This window comes from Gastrolobium bilobum, unplaced genomic scaffold (genome assembly GCF_033153095.1).
Source record: "Gastrolobium bilobum isolate Gb01-03AN ecotype WA unplaced genomic scaffold, APGP_CSIRO_Gbil_v1 utg5059, whole genome shotgun sequence".
Lineage (NCBI taxonomy): Eukaryota > Viridiplantae > Streptophyta > Magnoliopsida > Fabales > Fabaceae > Gastrolobium > Gastrolobium bilobum.
In genome coordinates this window covers 148,550-169,151 of record NW_026896615.1, presented here as the reverse complement: position 1 = coordinate 169,151, position 20,602 = coordinate 148,550, and the positions used below count along the sequence as shown (strand labels likewise).

The following is a 20,602-nucleotide window of genomic DNA, read 5'->3' as shown; positions in this document are numbered from 1 at the left end:
CCAGTTATACTCTATGTAAGTCACTAAAATGACACTACTTGTATCTTTTTAAATGACACACACTAAACCCTAAATTTATATACATACAAACAAACTTTTGTTTTATTGCGCACTCAAATTACAAACTCTTTATAATCTGTATGATATTTATTGGTTCATTTCCTTTTCTTATATTTCCCATGTCCTTTTCCTAACCCATTTTGACCTTCTCAACGTCCAGCTTATCTCTTCTACATTTAATGACTCCGCTGGAATTATAATGGGTTACTGACACAGTTGCACTCTCATTTATAGTCACTGATATGCTTTGAATAGCAATATCATCTCCTATACACGCCATGCATGATGAACCTATCAATCTGCTTACACATACACACTTCCAAAGAATTACGTGAAAGGATGATTTCCCTATGCAATAATATCCCTCATCACATGACTCCTTTCTCTTCTTCTATAAAACACCACGCCTTCTCACAATCCAAGAACAACCAACACCACCATAATAAATTTGCACTAGTCTTCATTTTTGTCCATATTAAGAGCAACAATTTGCAGTTTTAAAATTCTCACTTTTGTTAAGTTTATTATTATTAGTGTGTTTGAACATTGTAGAAGCAACAATGAGGACTTCAACACTTGCAATTATGCTCCTCTTGTGCTTTTCTTGTGACATACTAGTCTTTTGCCATGGAAGCTTGGACAGTGAGACTGAGAGCACTTTGAGAGTGCTTTTGGAAGTGAAATCATCGTTCTTGGAAGACCCAGAAAATGTTCTGAGTGATTGGTCAGAGAATAACACAGAGTATTGTAGTTGGAGAGGGGTGTCATGTGGGTTGAACGAGTTGAACTCAGAACCTTTGAATGACTCGGGGAAGCGAGTGGTTGGACTCAACCTGTCCGACTCGTCACTCACTGGGTCAGTATCACCTTCACTCGGTCATTTGCAAAACCTAGTCCACCTTGATCTCTCTTCTAACCGCCTCAACGGTATCATTCCAACTACCCTCTCTAACCTCACTTCATTGGAATCTCTGCTTCTCTACGCTAACCAACTCACTGGTCACATACCCACTGAGTTCGGCTCGTTACTGAGTCTCCGAGTTTTGCGAATCGGTGACAATGGACTCACGGGTGTGATTCCCACGTCACTTGGGAATCTGTTTAACCTTGTCTATCTTGGTTTAGCCTCATGCAGGTTCACTGGTCCGATTCCACCCCAACTCGGGAAACTCAGTGAGTTGGAGAATCTGATCCTGCAGGACAATGAGTTGATGGGTCCGATTCCGTCCGAGTTGGGGAACTGCTCAAGCCTTATCGTCTTCACTGCTGCTAACAACAGACTCAATGACTCGATCCCGAGTGAACTGGGTCAACTCAGGAAACTCCAGACTCTCAACCTTGCCAACAACAGCTTAACAGGGCAGATTCCGAGTCAACTCGGTCATATGAATGAGCTTGTTTATCTGAATTTCATGGGGAACAAACTCGAGGGTCATATTCCAACGTCTCTATCTCAACTGGGTAACCTTAAAAATCTCGACTTGTCCATGAACATGCTTAGTGGAGGAATTCCAGAGGTGTTAGGCAACATGGGTCAGTTAAAATACATGGTTCTCTCTGGGAATAAACTCTATGGGACCATTCCAAGAACCATATGTTCCAACGCAACAAGTTTGGAACACTTGATGATATCAGAGAGTGGACTTTATGGTGAGATCCCATCTGAGTTGAGTCAATGTCAATCACTGAAACAACTTGATTTGTCCAACAATTCTCTTAATGGATCAATACCTTTTGAGGTTTATGGGTTGGTGGGGCTAACTGATCTCTTGCTTCACAATAATAACTTGGTTGGTTCAATCTCTCCCTTCATAGGGAACCTCACTAACATGCAAACACTTGCATTGTTTCACAACAATTTGCAGGGTGCTCTGCCTAGAGAGATTGGGATGCTTGGGAAGATGGAAATACTGTATCTTTATGATAATCAGTTATCAGGGAAGATACCTTTGGAGATTGGTAACTGTTCAAGCTTGCAAATGATTGATTTCTTTGGAAACCATTTCAGTGGGGGAATTCCCTTCACTATTGGAAGGCTGAAAGACTTGAGTTTCCTTCACCTTAGGCAGAATGAGCTTGTGGGTGAGATTCCTTCCACCCTTGGAAATTGTCATAAACTGAATGTGCTTGATTTGGCAGATAATCAACTCTCAGGTGGCATTCCTGCAACATTTGGATTTCTCAGAGACTTGAAGCTTCTCATGCTTTACAACAATTCTCTTGTAGGTATTCTCCCTCACCAACTGATAAATGTAGCAAACCTGACTAGAGTTAATCTTTCAAAGAACAAACTGAATGGTAGCATCTCTGCATTGTGTAGCTCTCGGTCGTTTCTTTCTTTTGATGTCACAGATAATGCATTTGACAGTGAAATCCCCTCTCAATTGGGAAATTCACACTCCCTTGAGCGGCTAAGATTAGGTAACAACAAATTTTCTGGTGAAATCCCAAGGACATTGGGGAAAATCATTGAATTGTCATTGTTAGACCTCTCGGGAAATTCACTCAAAGGACCAATACCGGATGAGCTTTCTTTGTGTAATAAACTTGCCTACATTGATTTAAACAATAACCTTTTATCTGGAAGCATACCACAATGGCTTGGAAGTTTGCCTCAGTTGGGAGTGCTTAAGCTCTCCTTCAATCAATTTTATGGGTCTCTTCCACTAAACCTTTTCAAAAGACCCAGGTTGCTAATTCTTTCCCTCAATAGCAATTCTCTTAGTGGAAGTCTCCCAGGTGATATTGTTGATCTTGCATCCCTTAATGTCCTTAGACTTGAACATAATAACTTCTCTGGACCAATTCCTCATGCAATAGGTAAGTTAAGCAATCTTTATGAGCTTCAGCTATCTAGAAATAGCTTTAATGGTGAGATACCAACTGAGATTGGAAATCTCCAAAATCTTCAAAGCATTTTAAACCTCAGTTATAATAATCTCTCTGGTCATATCCCACCTTCTCTTGGTATGCTGTCAAAATTGGAAGCACTTGATCTTTCTCACAATCAACTCACTGGAGAAATCCCTCTACTAGTTGGTGAAATGAGGAGCTTGGAAAAGCTTAACATCTCTTACAATAACTTTCAAGGTGCATTGGATAAGCAATTCTCTCGCTTTCCATATGAGGCATTTGAAGGGAACCTTCATCTTTGTGGAGCCTCTCTTGGGCGTTGCAATCATGTCGATGCTTCCCATAATAAGCTATCAGGTAAGACAGCAGTGGTTATAGTCTCTGCCATTTCAACTTTAGCTGCAATTGCACTACTAGTACTTGCAATGAGCATGTTCTTGAAAAACAAGAAAGAATTTTTCAGGAAAGGCAGTGAAGTGAATTGTCTTTACTCCTCCTCTTCATCACGAGCACAAAAACGACCACTCTTCCCACTAAATGCTGCTGGAAAGCGAGATTTCAGGTTGGAAGATATCATGAATGCTACAAACAATTTAAGTGATGACTTCATAATTGGTTCTGGAGGTTCTGGGACAGTCTACAGAGTTCAATTTCCCACTGGAGAGACTGTGGCTGTCAAGAAGATTTCATGGAAAGATGATTATTTGCTAAACAAAAGCTTTATAAGAGAAGTTAAGACTTTAGGGAGTATTAAGCATAGACATCTGGTGAAACTCATAGGATGTTGTAGCAATAGAAACAAAGGAACAGGTTGGAATCTGTTGATATATGAGTATATGGAGAATGGGAGTGTATGGGATTGGCTACATGGAAACAAAGCAAAGGGTAACCTTGATTGGTATGCAAGGTTCAAAATTGCTGTGGGATTAGCCCAAGGAGTGGAGTACCTCCATCATGACTGTGTACCAAAGATCATTCACAGGGACATCAAATCTAGCAACATATTGTTAGATTCCAAAATGGAGGCACACTTGGGAGATTTTGGACTTGCAAAAACACTCATTGAGAATCATGACTCTATTACTGAGTCCAATTCTTGTTTTGCTGGGTCTTATGGTTACATGGCCCCAGGTAGTGATCATACTATTGATTTGAATTGTTCTTGATCTCAATTTTTTTTGGTCCAACTTTTAACACTTGACAAACTTGATTAACATTTGCTTATTTTCAGAGTATGCATACTCAATGAAGGCAACTGAGAAAAGTGATGTTTATAGCATTGGAATTGTGCTTATGGAACTTGTTAGTGGTAAAATGCCAACAGATGAAGCTTTCAGAGCTGAGATGAACATGGTGAGATGGGTGGAGATGCACATTGACATGCAAGGCACTGCATGTGAGGAATTGATAGATCCTGAGCTGAAACCCCTTTTGCCTGGTGAAGAGTTTGCTGCATTCCAAGTACTTGAGATAGCCATACAGTGTACTAAAAATACACCACAGGAGAGGCCATCATCAAGACAAGTAAGCGATCTTCTTGTGCATGTATTCAACAACAAAAAGGTGGACTTTGAGAAGATGAATTTGGATCATTACAAGTGAATTTATTTCCAACAGATAAGCTTGTTGTTTTTTAATAGTTCTAACAAATAGCCAAAATGGCAGCACATGCCATTTATTTCAATCAAGTATGTTCTAGTTCCAAGATTACTCAAGTAGATTTTAAAATAGAAATGTGATTTGAAATGGCAAACTTTTGATTTTATTATCACCTAATGTTTCATCTTATGCCTCCTTTTCACATTGTTGGATGCTACACACGTTTGGATATCCAATGATAATTACAACATGGTAGCCTAATATTTGTGTCTCGAATTATATTAACTATATAAAATTACCTCTAGTTAATATATAAATTGAAATGTAATTTATTTCATAATTAAATCTTACTCATATCAGTAGAAATGCTACAAATTTAGTCTACTATTTTACAATATGACAACCTAACATTGGCCTCTAATTTATTTCAGAATTAAATTTTAGTCATATCAATCGCAATGCTATAAATTTAGTCTAATACTTTACAACATGACATAACCTAACAATTGCCTCTAATTAATGTATTCAAATTCAAATTATTCCACAAGTTAACGTACACATATCAATGAGAAAGCAACTACAAATTCAAATTCAAAATTATTCCAAAAGTTTTTTTTACCTAAAATTTAAACTAAATGATTCTCTTATAATTAAATTTTATGCATGTTATCGTTTCATAATGTTCGTGACAACAAGTTCTTGCCACATTCACAATTGGATTCTTATATATATATATATATATATATATATATATATTGACAGGTTATTTTTATACCGGTATAAGAATAACAAGTCTTACATCATATCTTAACCGTTAATTTCTGTGCATCCAACGGTAAAGATTTATTGAGTCATATTAATTAATTATTATGACCCAAAAAAAAACTTAACCGTTGGATGCACCAAAATCAACGGTTAAGATGTGGTGTAAGACTTATTATTCATACACTGGTGCAAGAATATATATATATATATATATATATATATATATATATATATAGGGTCAGGATCATTTTACACCAGTGTAAGTTACACTCTCAATCTTGTCCACTGATCTCACTTATATCTAAGGGCTCAAATTTTTTAGTAATGTGAATCATTGGATACAAGTGGATCAATGGTCAAGAATGAGTGTAAGACTTCTAACTCTTACACCGGTGTAAGAATATCCTGCCCCATATATATATATATATATATATATATACAGAAAGAGATAGAGAGAGATAGAGATAGAGATAGAGAGATAGACAGGATCAACTTACACTGGTATAAGAATAATAAATTTTACACTCAATCTCAACCGTTGATTTCTGTCAATCATATATATAACTGTTTAATTGATGAAATTAACGATTAAGATTGAGTATAAGATTTATTATATATGTGTGTGTGAGTGAGAAATTTAGCGGTTCATATATGTTCTGTGACTTAATTTTCCATGATTTCTCTCAAAGGATTACATGTTAATTTTTTTAAAAATTAAATATCTGACATTTTGGCAACTTTTAAGCTTTAAAAGTAGTGGAGTAAATGTTAATTATAATTAACAATCATTTTATAAATCATTATTACAAAAGGATTGAATATGAAGTTTTTTTTTTTTATCTGACAGAGAATATGAGGTTTTTTAAGCAGAAAATGAATATTACATGTATATCACAAATAAGTGGCATTTTTTTATAAGATATTCTACTTACCTTTTTTCATGTCTACTCTATATTTATCTACAACACTGTTAGATCAGAATCTTAACTAACTTTTACTCTTTATCTCTACTCTTGAGATTCTAATCCAATAGTATTGAAGATAAATAGGTAGAGTAGGCAGAAAAAAAAAAAGACATAATATCCCATCCTTTTTTAAAAAGGTTTAATTTTGGGAAGAGGTTATAATTACTACCTTTTTTTCTTACTACTTGTTACTACCAAATCTTAACCGTTGATTTTCGTCAATCTAACGGTTATAATTTATTAGAATTAATAATTAATAAATAAATGTGACCTAATAAATTATAACCGTTAGATTGACGAAAATCAACAGTTAAGATTTGGTAGTAACAAATAATAAGAAAAAAGGTAGTAACTATAACCTTTCCCTTAATTTTGATACACTAAAATTTTATGATATCGTTCAATAATGTAATATTAAATTATTTAGTAAGTATGATAACTCATATGTTATTAAATTCATTAAATGATTGAAATTGCATTATTAAATGATATTATAAAATTCATTTATATGAATAATGTAATACTCTTTTTAAAATATAAAAAAATTATCTTAAGTTCGAATGTTAAAAAGATTTAATAGGAAGATTCACAATCCGGCTCAACTCGAATCAAATCAGTAGTCAAATAATTAATGAATTGATGAAAAAAAAAAACAACGTTGGTTAGGTTTCCAAGGCTTACTGCAACTATTATTAGAGGGTCACGGATATTATTTGGAAGGAAAAGTTTTGTAGAAAAATTGGTAATTATCAATCATGTTTAAGAGGAAAAAAAGTTAAAAAATAAATAGTTGACTAAAAAGGCAACATTTTTATTTTATTTTATCTGTTTATAAGCCATTTTATAAAATAAAAAAAATTATAGAATTTAATATTTTAACTACTGAAGTATTAATTAAGGTGATACTAAACTCAATTAGGGAAAAATTATTAAAACTAAAATTGATAATGAATAATGAATATGTGTGTAGGGCAGGGGTGATAATTTAATACACAACCTGCTAACACGATACAAGATTTTTATCTTCTAGTTGACCCTTATTCACATTCACGTTGTATTTATATTGGCAAAAAAAAAAATGGCATGAAAAATTCATACTATGTTGTGCGTCGACCTACATTTACATCCTCATCGTTTTTGTATTGGCAAAAAATGATATGCAAAAATTTGTGTTGTATTGCATTTCTTAGTATTCATCATTGTACTTTGTAGTCGAGTTTGTATTCTCCTATACAATAAATATTAATTAATCGAAGCTAAATCTTAAGGTATATACATATACTTACCCTAGACCTCATACCATATCTAAATAAGTAAAATTCACTGCATAAAGTTAATAAATTATGCAAAACAATTTAGTATATTGTTGTTGACTCTCTTTATGATGTAACGTCTGCAGTTCCAAGAATTAATGATTATCCCCACATACTAATACGAGACTTTTCAGTATGCTTTTTCCTCACTCGCACACTTCATGGGAAAACTTTTCAGTGTGCTTTTTCCTCACTCGCACACTTCCTGGGAAAACTTCCTAGGAGGTCACCCATTCAAGAATTGCTCCAAGTCAAGCACGCTTAACTATGGAGTTCTTCCGTTCCAGGCTACCGAAAAGTAGATGCATCTTGTTAGTATAGGTAGTACCAATTAATTCTTATAAGCTATCCCAAACTATGCAGTCTCACACTTGCACGGTCTTTGGAATCTCTCTCTTTCGGAAGTCGATTCGATTCATTCATCCATGTAACCCCTGCTGGAAGCCTGTCAGGAGTCGCTCCTTGTCCGTACCTCTTTGCACCGACGATCACTCCCTGCCCTCGTCAGCACTCGGGATGTTACATGCCCACCAGCTTCTGCCTGGTTCGTCCTCGAACCACACCGTACTGGAATAGAGGCCTGCTCTGATACCACTTGTAACGTTCGGCCGCTTCAAGAATCAATGATTATCCCCACATACTAACACGAGACTTTTCAGTGTGCTTTTTCCTCACTCGCACACTTCCTGGGAAAAAAATTTCAGTGTGTTTTTTCCTCACTCGCACACTGCTTGAGAAAACTTCCCAGGAGGTCACCGATCCCAGAATTGCTCCAAGTCAAGCACACTTAACTATGGAGTTCTTCCGTTCCAAGCTACCAAAAAGTAGATGCATCTTGTTAGTATAGGTAGTATCAATTAATTTTTATAAGCTATCCCAAACTGTGCAGTCTCACACCTACACAGTCTTTGAAATCCCTCTCTTTCGGGTGTCGATTTGATTCATTCATGCATGTAACGCCTGTTGGAAGCCTGTCAGGAGCCGCTCCTTGTCCGTGCTTTTTTGCACCGACGATCACTCCCCGCCCTCGTCAGCGCTCGGGATGTTCATAAGACCTTGTCACGCAACCACAAAATTGACCCACGTTTTCTTGTGGTTAATCATATTTTTTACTAGCTGGTTGTACAACTCGTTTTGTGTAATTGTTTGGTTATTATTGTTAATTGATAAAAGCAACATTTAATACATACGTTATTTGTATTGTATCTTGTCAACTCGCACAATAAATGAATCGTATTAATGTAGAAAACATATAGACTTTAGTAAAATGAGCTGATTGTGTTTGTCTTGAAAATTTTGTATTTATGTGTAATGTTTAGGTTAATTGTAATATTCATATCAAAACTCACATCTACACAACTCATTTGCAATAGATTAGATAAAAGGAAAAGTATGTCCTTTTAAGGGACACAGACTTAAATCCTTCTAAGAGATATAGATACAAAAAGATGTGGGTTCCATTGGGAAAAAAGATGTGTGGATCTTACCTCTGTGTGTCTATCTCTTTCTTAAATGACCTAAGTTTGTGTTCACTAAAATGACACACATTTTTTTCTTCGATAAAACATTATATGTATAAAGAATCAATTCAACCCAAAGATTTAAAATACATTAATAATTTTTATATTTTATAATATATTTCTCTAAGACGTCCTACTCACAACTAGGGGTGTTAACGGGTCGAGCCGAGCCGAGCTTTGGTCTTAAAAGGCTAAGTCTGTGTTTAAATGTGTCAGCTTGACCGATCCTATTACCTGTTATAAATATAATTATCGGCTTGTAGCCTGACTTATTTACAAAAAATAAAATCCTGATTTAGCCTGTTAAAAAAAATAAAACAACAAAAATTTATCCAAACAAAATATACAATAAACAACATTATAAATTTAATAAATATTCATAAATTCAATGTATATCCTAACAGTATAATATAGAACAAAATCATTCAAAAAGTCTGTTTAGCCAATAAAATGAGATGAAATGTATTGAGGAGAAAGAACAGGCTATTACAAATAGTATAAAAAATATAAAATATAAATAAAAAATAATATACTAGATCAGCTTGAAAGGCTCTAAGGCCGAGCTTTTGAATTAGAGCCTGAGGCCTTTTTATTAAACGAGCTTTTATACTAGTTCAAGCCTAATGCCAACAACCAATTTTAGACATGTAAGCTCAGGCCTTCACTAGCCGAGTCAAAGGCCCCTGGTTTGTTTAGCACCCCTACACACAACAGTGCATTAAATTTGAATGATGAGAAATTAACAATGTAGAGGCTCACCTAATTAAGTGATTGTACATTAATAGTTTATATATATATATATATACATATATGGATAAATATTTCTACAGCCACTTTAGATAAGGTTATCTACAGCTACCCCAAAAACTACGTCGTTTTGATTAATGAATGGTATTTCTGTAATTTTAGGTGAATTAATAAAGAGTGTTTCCGTAATTTTGTTTATTTTTTTATCATATATATTTTACAGAAACATCCTCCATTAATTCACCTAAAATTACAGAAACACCCTTCATTAATCAAAACGACGTAGTTTTTGGGATAGCTGTAGATAACCTTATCTAAAGTGACGTAGAACTATTTTTTCCTATATATATATATAAGGGGAATGTTATACTTACAACCATATCCTAACCGTTGATTTTCGTCAATCAACGGTTTAGATTTTTGCAAATTAAATTTATTAATTAATTATTAATTCACAATAAATGATAACCGTTGATTGACAGAAATCAACGGTTAAGATATAGTTGTAAGATTTTGTAAACTATTTGGATTATAAATATAACTCCTCCCTATATATATATATATATATATATATATATATATATATATATATATATATATATATATATATATATATATATATAGGGGTAAATATTTCTACAGCCACTTTAGATAAGGTTATCTACAGCTATCCTAAAAACTACTTCGTTTTGATTAATGAAGGGTGTTTCTGAAATTTTAGGTAAATTAATGAAGGGTGTTTCAGTAAAATGCATATGATAAAAAGATAAACAAAATTACGGAAACTGTAACATCCCCGTCTCGAGCCGGTTCAATTAACATACATATGATACAAACAGAAACAACGGAAGACTTAACTTTCGAAAATACAAGCTAACTTTTTTTTCCTTTTTCATTAATTTTAATTCACATGATATCTCACATTGCATACTTCTCCTAATTTAATTCGTATTTGACGAAGACGAAAATCGGGCAGAGTAACCTCTGTAAATTGGACAACTGGGGATTTGTCAATCCCACTCTCAAAGGTTCCTGATAAACAGTTTATACCATATATAATTTCAGAAATACCAGATACCTATAAAGGACTATATACCCATCCATGGGTGCATGTATAACTCGCTCCATGCCACTATGTCTAACAACATACATATTTCAGCACATGCATATATCTGAATACACAAATGTACATGCATCAAATAGGAACACATGTACAAAACATATACGGAGCATATATTGTATAATGGATCAAACATCATGATCTCAAAATGAATAGAACACTATACAACAGTACATATTCTCCAAAAATAACATCTATAATAAATAGTAGCGTCTGGCCACCCAGAACTCTATATCCTCATACTAGTACCTCTAGCCACGGGTAGTGTCCTTGTCCCATGAGGGCTCTTCAATTAACTGTGTTCCTGAAATCATATCCTCAAACGGGGTTAGAGGCGAATCTCTAGTAAGCTCTAGGTTTATGAAAAACTCTCCATACCCTGGGCTCACTTCCTGCATGACAATCATATATATAATATACAAAACATCATATAAGCAAATATCATAGCTGAACAAAGCATATACACATATCTTATCAGAGACGTACGCAGTAATTCCCAAGGGATAACCCCAAACGGAAATCAACGCACGTAACAAATATCATATACAAAATCATCACAATAATCACATCAGAACAAAACATAACTTATCAGAGAAATACGCAGTAATTTCCAAGGGATGACCCCAAGCGGAAATCAACGTACGTGTTCCCAAGGGAGGACCCCAAGCGGAACCAGAACATATCAGAGGTGTACACCATCAGTCCCGAGGGATGACCCCAAGCAGACATCAGTGCACATAGGATCAATGGCCAGAGATCATCACATAACAGAGGTGTACACAGTCAATCCCAAGGGAGGACCCCAAGTGAAAATCAGTGCACATGTTCCCAAGGGAGAACCCCAAGTGAAACTCAACATATAATGGATATATACACAGTCAGTTCCAAGGGAGGACCCCAAGCGGACATCAATGCATATAGAATCAATGGCCAGAGATCATTACAGAAATCACATCAAAACATATCAAAGTAAACACATGAAAACATATCAAAGTAAAGACATCAAAACATATCAAATTAAACATATCACATCACATCATCATATAGTTCTATATGAATGCATCTATATCATATATCTCATACATATCATACAACCTGACCACAGTCCGTACACTTTGGCGGAACACAAAGTAGGAGCAAATCCCATAAACATAGAGCTTACCTCTCAAAGCTGTATAGATGGCCTACCCAACAACCGAGTTACCAAGCCTCATCTGATGTAGGATCCTCGACAAGATTCTTAGGCGAACCTAGAATAGGGAATCCACACAAATATCAATAAAATGGTTCAAAGCCAAGTAGTTTACTAGACATACCATTTATTGATTTCATCTTTTACTTATCAAATTATTTTTTTCACTATTCATACATACGGTACTACTCATCTCTACAGTACTATTCACGTATACGTCATTATTCACGTATACGGTACTATTCAAAAATACGGCATCTTAAATTTTTTCTTACTTTCACCGATCAAATTCAATTCTCTATCATTTCTTCCAAAGGAGCATATACAAATTCAGTATGTATAGCAAGTTACAATTCATTATTCATCCAAGTTACTATTCACTATTCTTCCAAAACTATAAATCCAGATCTACAACAAAAACTCAATCAAAACAGAGTTTTCTTACCGTAGATCTGTTCCTCAGGTTGCACACTTCAACTTTGGTTTTGGAATGGATGAATTTCGTTAACTCTAGCTCGAGATATGATCCTTGGAAGATTTTGAATCAAAACCATTATCTTCTCTCTCTCGATGTCGTTCGTCCGCAGAATTGAAGAAAATGAGGAATAGTAACTCCCTTGAGTTACTTAAGCGAGTTTCCTATACCAGCGGGTATAAACTTATCTATCTATACACCTCCATTCATTACCAAACGTTACCCACTGGACTGAAATATTTTTCTAGTCATATTACTAACTTTACTTTCACTTTTTGGGTAACTTAATTTATCCGTATTTTTACCCCTTAACTGTCATTTTAACTCCTTTTTCACCAAATGTGACTTTATTTCTTTTTCTTTATAATTATTCTTCAATCTTAAATCCATAATTAAATGTGAGGGTCATTATAGAAACACCCTTCATCAATTCATCTAAAATTACAAAAACACTCTTCATTAATCAAAACGACGTAGTTTTTGGGTAGTTGTATATAACCTTATCTAAAGTGGTTGTAGAAATATTTTTTCTATATATATATATATATATATATATATATATATATATATATATATATATGGGTTAGGATCATTTTATACTAATGTAAGTTACACTCTCAATCTTAATCGTTGATCCCATCAATATCTAAGGGCTCCAATTTTTTAGTAATTTGAGCCATTGGATACAATTCGATCAATGCTCAAGATTGAGTGTAAGTCCTCTAACTATTACACTGGTGTAAGAAAATATTTTGCCCCTATATATATATATATATATATATAGGATATTCTTACACCGGTGTAAGAGTTAGAAATTTTACACTCAATCTTGATCATTGATCCACTTGTATCCAATAGCTCACATTACCAAAAAATTAGAGCCCTTTGATATAAGTGAAATCAATGGACAAAATTGAGTGTGTAACTTACACGGGTGTAAAATGATTCTGACCTATATAAATATATATATATATTGGTGCAATAGTTTTTATATTTTTAAACTCTTATCACTAAGTTGCATATACTATTTTCTTGGCAAAATTTTCACTACCACTTAATTATATGTTATATTTTAAGGTGATGCAATATACACGAAGCAGAGCATTAAAAATTGATCTCAAAATGAAGGAACGAAAGGTGGAGAAGATGAGAAAACAAAGTTGCGTGTAGAGAGCCATGAGAATAAATAAGCCTCAGTCAACGTAAATGATAAAGGAGGCAATGAATATATACAAAGACGCTCTCTTAGGTGTATTTTCCTTTTTTTCTTTAGGTCCATGTACTTTACTACCCCACCCCACAATCTCAACGGCTCAAACCCAACGTCTCCCTCACTCCTATCTCTCACACTCACACTCACACACAGACACAGACACACTCTTATATATTTATATCACCACTCATTTCCACCCTTCTCAGAACCTTACAAAAATCAACACCAACGACGCTTCTTCCATTTTTAGCTACACACACCCCTCTCTACCAATTTAAACCAAAACCAAACGGAAAAGGAAACAACGTTAAAAGATATAAGGAAAAGAAACACTTACCTTTTTTTTTTTTTTTTCTGTGTCAGTTCATATCGGTTACGCAAGAGCTCTAAATATAGGCAAAGAAAACGGGAATGAGGTAATGACAATTGTTTTACCATTTATTCTCCATAAACATCTCCTTTGTTTTCGTGTAAAAAACGATTGTTTCTCCTTCATCTTCTCCACCTCTGTTTTATGTTGTTGTTGTTCTGTTTTTCTTTTTTTCCCTTTTTCCTTTTTCTTTTTCTATGTGTTTGCTATGTTGAAGAGTTTCGTGAGATTGTAATGTCTTCAATCTCTCCACTCGCTACCCTGAAAAGGGTTTCTCTGCTTTCAGGTTTACACACACCATCGTGAAGTTTTAAGAAGAACAAGAGAAGAAAACCAAAAAAATGGCGTCGTCCCAAGTTGAAATCGCTTCTTCTTCTCCCTTTGGTTGTGTTCTGAGGGACCGTAATCACCGTGATGGATGCAGGGAAAGCAACGTTAAAGCCACGCATGCCGCTTTACAAAGAAACATCAAGAACTTCGTCATGGACCATATCAACACGTGCATGTCCATGTCTTCTGATTCTGCAACAAACGAGAACAGCAACCAGAATCAGATGAACAACGATGGTTCTTGGGTTTCAAAGGCTGCCAAGAACAACAACCACCACCTTGAGAGGCTTCGTTTCGCAAGAAACAATGACGACAACAACAACAACAAAGATGAATCTTCGTTGGCTTCATTGATCAGTCCAAGACACTCGCGGCTTCTTGATCGATGGTCTGCAAGACAAGCTCGAGAGATGGTGTCACCATTGGAGAATGAGCCTGAGTTGTTAGCCATTGACAACAACAACAACAACATGATGTTTGCAAGGACAAGTAGTTTTACCTCTGATGAATGCTCATCAGAAATCTCAAATCTTGGTGCTTCTTCCCTTGTTCAGATATGGGAAAAGAGGCTTAACATCAACCAATCCAATGGCTCCAAACCAAACACCCCAGTCTCTAATGTTGAAGAGCAATGCAGAGGATCAGAAGCTGTGGAATGTTTCGATGGACCTTCAGGGAATGAAGAATCATTCCCTGATTGGGAATCAGGACAGAGTGATCATTCGGTTTCGCCAAGAGGGAGGTGGTCTTCTTCAGAGAGTGATAGGGTAAGCGTTGCAGATATCATAAAGAAGCTCACTGCTACAAATCAAGCTCTGAGTCCACCACCATGCTTTGGTGATGATAATGAACATGAAGGGTCTGGTAGCAGCGTCACAGGTTCTCCTTGTAGAGACCGTGACTGTGGTGGTTTCACACCAGAACATTTAGAGCAAAGAGCTTTTCCTCAGGTTACTTGTTACCCAAGAATTAGAGGGCGCCGTGCATTCAATGATTTGCTTATGCAGTTGCAGCGAGATCGCCATGGTGAGCTCAAGAACCTGGAAGAGCGTAGAGCAGTTTCCAAGTTCTCACAAAGAGGTCGCATTCAGGTAGAAAAAACAAAGGGGTGTTTCTTCTTTTTTGTTTTGTTATGATCTGTTAATCCTTGATCGCCACGGTGAGTGGTGGTAAAACTGTTCTTTCATGACTGAAAGGTCATGGTTTCAAATTCAAGAAACAGTCTCTTTGCAATTATGCAAGGTAAGGCTGCATGCAAGGATTACCTCCACTTCACACTCGCTAGATGGGCTTAACTAGGAGTGGTTTTAACCCTACACTCCTAGTCCGGTTTAGTAGGGAGTGGATTTGATTTTTTTGGTATGTTATGCCTTGAATTTTTCATTGAAGTTTTCATTCCAACTCATTTTCTCTGTGTCACGCTATGCATGAATGCAGTCTTTGCTTCGGCTTAGATTATTACAACGTGGCGTGGCAGCTAATGATCAATCCCGCCAAAAGTCAACAGCATCTGAAGTGAACAGACAACCACAGGGATCTGCAATTATGCAACTAAGGTTTGATCGTTTCAAAGCAAATGTCAACATTCTTATTTCTTTCGGGATTGATACAACACTTTAATGAACTCTTTTGTTATAGAAAGTTATGACATTTCAAGGTAGTGGAAAAATGCATTGAAGAGAATTACTGTCTGTTTATACTCGTGAACTGTCTATTTGTCTGATAAAAATTACATAAGTGGAATTTGGGTAGGAATCTAATGAGAACTGAGAAAAGAGTATAAATGCAGAGTTGAATCAACCATTTCCTTTTATAACTGCTTATTTTTTTCAAGAATATTCATTAAGTGCACCATGCGGCCAAGGTATACAAGATGCAAGCAGTTGGTTGCATTTTTTATATGCACCATTTCTTATCTATAAATGCTATTAGGATATAAAACTGATGCATAAATAACTTCTGCTATTTTATATAAGCATTTGACCCTTTAACTCATCAGTGGTTATCATCCTTGTATCTAAGGCCAAGAAGAAGTGTAAGGATGCATGAGTAGGAAACACTTGTGGGCACCTAAGTCTAGGTTTACATAGCACAACACAGCAAGATTCATCATAATTTAAGTTATCGTGTAGTATTTTAAATGATAAATGCTTGCATAAAATTCAGGACAAGATTTAGCACTGGAGTTGAACCTAGAACTACAGTCCAGGCAGAAGCATCTGACCCAAGAAGTCCTCATAAGGAGAAAGTAAACAACAGCACCAAAATGGATAACTCTCCCACTGCTAATCAACTCAGCAAAGACACAAGCAGCCAAACTGCTCAAGGCACTGCTAATCACACTACAGAATCCACACAAAAGTCAGTATCTCAGACTAGTGTGGATCATAAAAGAGAAGAGGCTCATCTAAATTCAAATGCCACGTTCCAAGAAACATGTTTTAAGGCTCAACATGATAACTCGCAAGAAACAGCTGAGGCAACAACAACCCTGACTGATTCAAATCTAAATGAGATGGCAGATAAGGTAGAGACGAGCAACCAACAGTATGCTATGGCTGAAAGAAGTTATGATGGGACAATAGAAGAGGAAGAGGAAAGTAACCAGCATTATGCTGAAACTAGTAACTATGCTGAAAGCAATTATGATGAGATAGAGGTCATTGACCAGAATTATGATCATACTAGTTATGACTGGATCAGTGAAATTTCTCGTCCTAGGAGCTATTGGGAAGAGCGCAGACAAGCATGGTATAGAGAGATGCAAGACACTGGTTCTCAAAAAGAGGATATACGGAAGCTTCTTGAAAGGTATAGACTTATCTGTTAAGTTTTTTCACTTTCTTCTTTGTGTATGTATTCCCATGAATGTCAACTACAACACAGTTCAAATGCATAAATGACTGGATGAATAACTGAACAAGGAATTATTATTATTTAGAGCAAAAAATAAGTCAAATTATAAGATAATTATTACATTGTGAATTGGTAACTAAACTCAAGAAAATGTTTCTATATATACTTTACTGATCTGAATATAAGTGAATTGTGTTTACAGAAGAACAGTGTCAACTTTCCTTTCTAGTGACTTCCGGGAAACAATGGATAGATTGATGGAAACTCATAGGGGAACACAAACACATTTAGTCAGCGATCAAGACGATGATGAAGACAACCAAGGGTTGATAGCATTTTTACAAGAACACTTGCATTCTAGAAGCACTCCTCAAGAAGATGGAAGAGAGAAAGGAGAAGAGTTAGAGGGAGAAGAGGAAGAGGAGGAGAGGAGAAATGAGGAGGAAGAAGAAGAAGAAGAAGAAGAAGAAGAGAAGGTAGAGGAGCAGGAGAGGGAGAGCTTGATAAGTGGTTCATATCATGAAGTTGGTGATTATTCTAATCAATCATTATATCACGAAGTTGGTGATTATTCTAATCAATCCTCATCATGGAGTTACAGAGGCATTGAAGCCCGTGATGATTTTGATAGAGCTCCATCTACATCCCCACAACCTTATCAATCTCAGTCTTTATATCATCAGGATAGCAGGCGATACTCTTCTTCCACCAATCATCATTCAATTGTGAGTTTTAGTTTAGTATTTTACCTTTTTGTGAGATATCTGAGCACAAGGTTCTTAAATCTCTTATTAAACTAAACACAATATTGCTGTGCTTACAGGAAATGGAACTCATATATGATTTGAGAGGGCATATGGATCAACTTTATCATGAGATGTCTGAGCTAAGGAAATCAATAAAGAGCTGCATCGATATGCAGATGCAATTACAACAATCCACGAACCAAGAGCTTCACACAGGTCTGTGCTCATTTTATACCATTTTAACTATATGCCAATGTGACTGTCATACCTCAAAATTGCCAATGCATAATTAAAAATTTCATGCTCAAATTCCTGAACAGTGGAAAAGAGGTGCCATATTAACAAGATTGATATTCTTGATTAAATAAATAAACTTCTTACCCCTCTATGCATAAGTTTAATTTATAACATGGCAGCTATGTTGGTTGAAATTCAATCAGTCTACAAGTTCAGAAAAGAAGATTTCGCATCAACCAAAAGGAAAATCAAATAAATTTTTAGGGTTTAGTGTGCGTCATTTAAAAGGACACAAGTTGTGTACTTTTAGTGACTTACACAGAGTATGACCGGTCATATTCTGTGTAATTCTGAAAAGTTACTTTTTTTTTTCACTTTACACCTCACTGAGGAGAGAAAAAAAAAACAACTTTTCAGATTTACACAAAGTATGACCGATCATACTTTATGTAAATCATCTAAAGGACACAATTTGTGTCCTTTTAAATGATACTTCTTTTTCCCAAATTTTTATTATACAAATCTCCCCCTTGGGTCACTTCTAACCCAAGAAAAAGCCTTTAAATGCATACCATACTAATTATGAACTTACTTTATTCACTTGCTGTCCTATCCTTAGTTTTTTTCAAACAACATTACCTGTGTCGAAGCTGAATATTTCTTGAAGATTAAGCTCCCAATTATTATTATTATTATTATTTTAAGCTCACTATCCTTTCCTGTCTACCTCTCAATAACATTAGTCACGCAATGTTTTGCATAAAACACTATTACAGTTAAAAAAGAAGAAAAGAAGTCCCATAACAGGGCTCCGAAGAAAGGCAACTGCTGCATTTGCTATGAGATGAAAGTAGACACAGTTTTATACAGGTATTTATTTGCTCCTGAATGAAAGAACGTTTGTTAGAAATTATTTATTTCCATTTTCGGAGCAGAGTAGTACTCATGTTGTCACCAATTTTCTTATAGGTGTGGACACATGTGTGCGTGTCTCAAGTGTGCCAATGAGTTGCAATGGAATAGTGGGAAATGTCCAATATGTCGAGCTAAAATAGTAGATGTTGTTCGAGTATATGTTGATGGTTAGCCTGTCTTGGTAGACAGAATCTTACTCCTAAGGACTATCCTTAGTCCTGTTTAGTGAACTGCTAAGACAACAATTTAACATTGTACATGAATTTCTCCTTTTCACATATACTTTTCAAGTATATGATTTTTTTAGGAGAAATTCGTTGAACAATTATTGTACATTTAATAGTTTCAAATCTAACCTTTTTTTCCTGCTGATGTTTCTTTATATTACAACGATTTTAGAAGAAGAAAAAAAAAAAGGCACGCACACACAAATATGCCAACAACATTTGATTTGTGACCAGTGGAAAATGTTGTACATGACTTTCTCCTTTTCACATATACTTTCAAGTATATGATTATTTTTAGGAGAAATTCGTTTGACAGACTTCATTGTACATTTGATAGTTTTAAATTTAACCTTTTTTCCTTCTAATGTTTATATCGCAAGGATTTGAAACGCACACATACATTGAAACAACATGTGGTTTGTGACCAGTGGAATATGTTGCTTGAGGCCCGGAAAAAAAAATCATGCCAACAATAATTTTCATCACTTCCAGAAAGGGGATGAAAAAACACAAAATGAATCCAGAAGACTGTTTAATGAATTTATGAAAGTATTTCCATACGTTAGTTCTTTAAAAATTAGAAATTCTAAATAACATTGAGGGAGATTATATTTACCACCTTTTTTATTTTACTATCTCTTACTATTAAATCTTAACAGTTGATTTCAATCAATCTAACGGTTATAATTTATTGAGAATTAACAATTAATTAATAATTGTGACCCAATAAATTATAACCGTTAGATTGACGGAAATCAACGGTTAAGGTTTGGTAACAAGAGGTAGTAAGTATAACCTCTCTCAATAACATTAATGGTTGAGCCATTAGAACTACATGTAGATAGTTCAAAAAGTTTTGTTGGAATTTTACATGTCTAAATGCAATCTCATAGTGCATAAAGTTTCATGTGAGACAAGAAAAAAGGAACAGATTGTGAAACATTACGGGGGTGTTTGGTACCAAGATTCTTTTTGGGTTCATTGAAAAGCTGGGTATGGAGAATTGGAAGACCACGTTTGGTAGCAAAAATATTACACTACACTTTTCTGAGAAACAACGTTGCCCAGTTTTTGCAGTTCATGTATGAAAAGTGATACT

The 20,602-nt window shown here is 35.1% G+C and overlaps 2 protein-coding genes and 1 long non-coding RNA gene across 3 annotated transcripts; 2 read left to right on the top strand and 1 right to left on the bottom strand.

Moving 5' to 3' along the window:
* The first annotated feature begins 620 nt into the window (after positions 1-620).
* On the top strand, positions 621-4,522 carry LOC133300980 (LRR receptor-like serine/threonine-protein kinase GSO1). The gene is made up of 2 exons (XM_061500569.1): positions 621-4,044; positions 4,145-4,522. The coding sequence occupies exons 1-2, from the start codon at positions 621-623 to the stop codon at positions 4,513-4,515; spliced, it is 3,795 nt and encodes a 1,264-aa protein (XP_061356553.1). The 3' UTR covers positions 4,516-4,522.
* A 6,311-nt stretch (positions 4,523-10,833) lies between these two features.
* LOC133300989 (uncharacterized) lies at positions 10,834-12,738 on the bottom strand. The gene is made up of 3 exons (XR_009750121.1): positions 12,580-12,738; positions 12,105-12,192; positions 10,834-11,246 (listed from the first exon to the last, which is right to left on the bottom strand). It is a non-coding gene; the product is annotated as an uncharacterized LOC133300989 (long non-coding RNA).
* A 1,320-nt stretch (positions 12,739-14,058) lies between these two features.
* LOC133300979 (uncharacterized) lies at positions 14,059-19,609 on the top strand. The gene is made up of 8 exons (XM_061500568.1): positions 14,059-14,238; positions 14,462-15,613; positions 15,960-16,078; positions 16,689-17,333; positions 17,581-18,103; positions 18,202-18,329; positions 19,169-19,231; positions 19,331-19,609. The coding sequence occupies exons 2-8, from the start codon at positions 14,534-14,536 to the stop codon at positions 19,446-19,448; spliced, it is 2,676 nt and encodes an 891-aa protein (XP_061356552.1). The 5' UTR covers positions 14,059-14,238; positions 14,462-14,533; the 3' UTR covers positions 19,449-19,609.
* Positions 19,610-20,602: the final 993 nt, after the last annotated feature.